Here is a 940-nt window from a genome sequence, read left to right on the forward strand (position 1 = left end):
GGAGCTGCAGTTGAATTTCCAGGAGCTGCAGTTGAATTTCCAGGAGCTGCAGTTGGATTTGAGACCTCTTCAACTTCCTCACTGATCTCAAAGCTATCTTCATCGCTGTTGTGCTCATGGTGTTTCTTTGTCTTCCTTTCCCGAATCATGTTTTCCTCATGACTATCTGTCTCCTCTGAGTGGTGCCTCCCTCTGGAAGAGGCTTCTCTCTTGTGTCTTCTACCAGATGTGACATTTGAAGTCAGAGGATGGCGAAAGTCTGTCGTCTTTACCAGGCTGGTGTTCAAATTAGATCTCCTGTTGACCTCACAGATAACTAGAGCAAACCAGTCATGCAAGGTGAGGAAGATGGCACACAAAGACAAAAGGAAAAAGAAAAGCAGATCAGAAGGATGGTATTTAACATGACTTTTCCAGCCTCTTTCAGATCACCCTTTTGTTTTGTGAAATACATGCACACACAGACCAGAGGTAACTCATGATCTTCCATTGTCTGTCTGATTTGAGAAATACATTCAAGTATATGGCAATATGTTGATGGTACACAACAACTTTTCTTGTATTTAATCGTCTGCAGTAATTTGCCAGTGCTAGGATTGTGACATAGAGCTCAGCACTCTGGGATACCCCACACATCAAACGAAGGAGTCAAGAATCTTTGGTTCTCCAATCACAGAAAGCACATCATATAAAGGCCGACGGATCGACTTTGTAAAAGGATAAAGGGTGTGGATGTGTGTTTACAGAAGAACAATGATCTGAAAGGGGCAATTATTACATAATATATTTTTGATTTACTTAAAAGTGTTGTGGGTACTAAATGTCATGCCACTGTTTGGTGGGAAATATGAAGAAAGCCAGTGGTTCCCAAAGATTTTCTTCTGGGCCCCCCTATGGATCACAACAGGGGTTCCCAAACTTTTTCCTGTGAGGGCCACAT

The 940-nt window shown here is 42.3% G+C and overlaps 1 protein-coding gene across 2 annotated transcripts in view; it reads right to left on the reverse strand.

The window, feature by feature from the left end:
• Nucleotides 1–940, reverse strand: part of LOC106962367 (uncharacterized) — a 19,207-nt gene that overhangs the window by 7,969 nt on the left and 10,298 nt on the right. The window contains exon 3 of one of the 2 annotated variants that reach the window (XM_015056751.1): nucleotides 59–316. In XM_015056751.1, coding sequence (XP_014912237.1) covers nucleotides 59–316 — 258 coding nt within the window. Of the gene's footprint in view, nucleotides 1–37; nucleotides 317–940 lie in introns of both variants that reach the window. The other variant, XM_015056750.1, reaches the window with a different exon arrangement.

The sequence above is a fragment of the Poecilia latipinna genome, unplaced genomic scaffold, assembly GCF_001443285.1.
Source record: "Poecilia latipinna isolate Pla-1442-1.1 unplaced genomic scaffold, P_latipinna-1.0 Scaffold1403, whole genome shotgun sequence".
Taxonomy (NCBI): domain Eukaryota; kingdom Metazoa; phylum Chordata; class Actinopteri; order Cyprinodontiformes; family Poeciliidae; genus Poecilia; species Poecilia latipinna.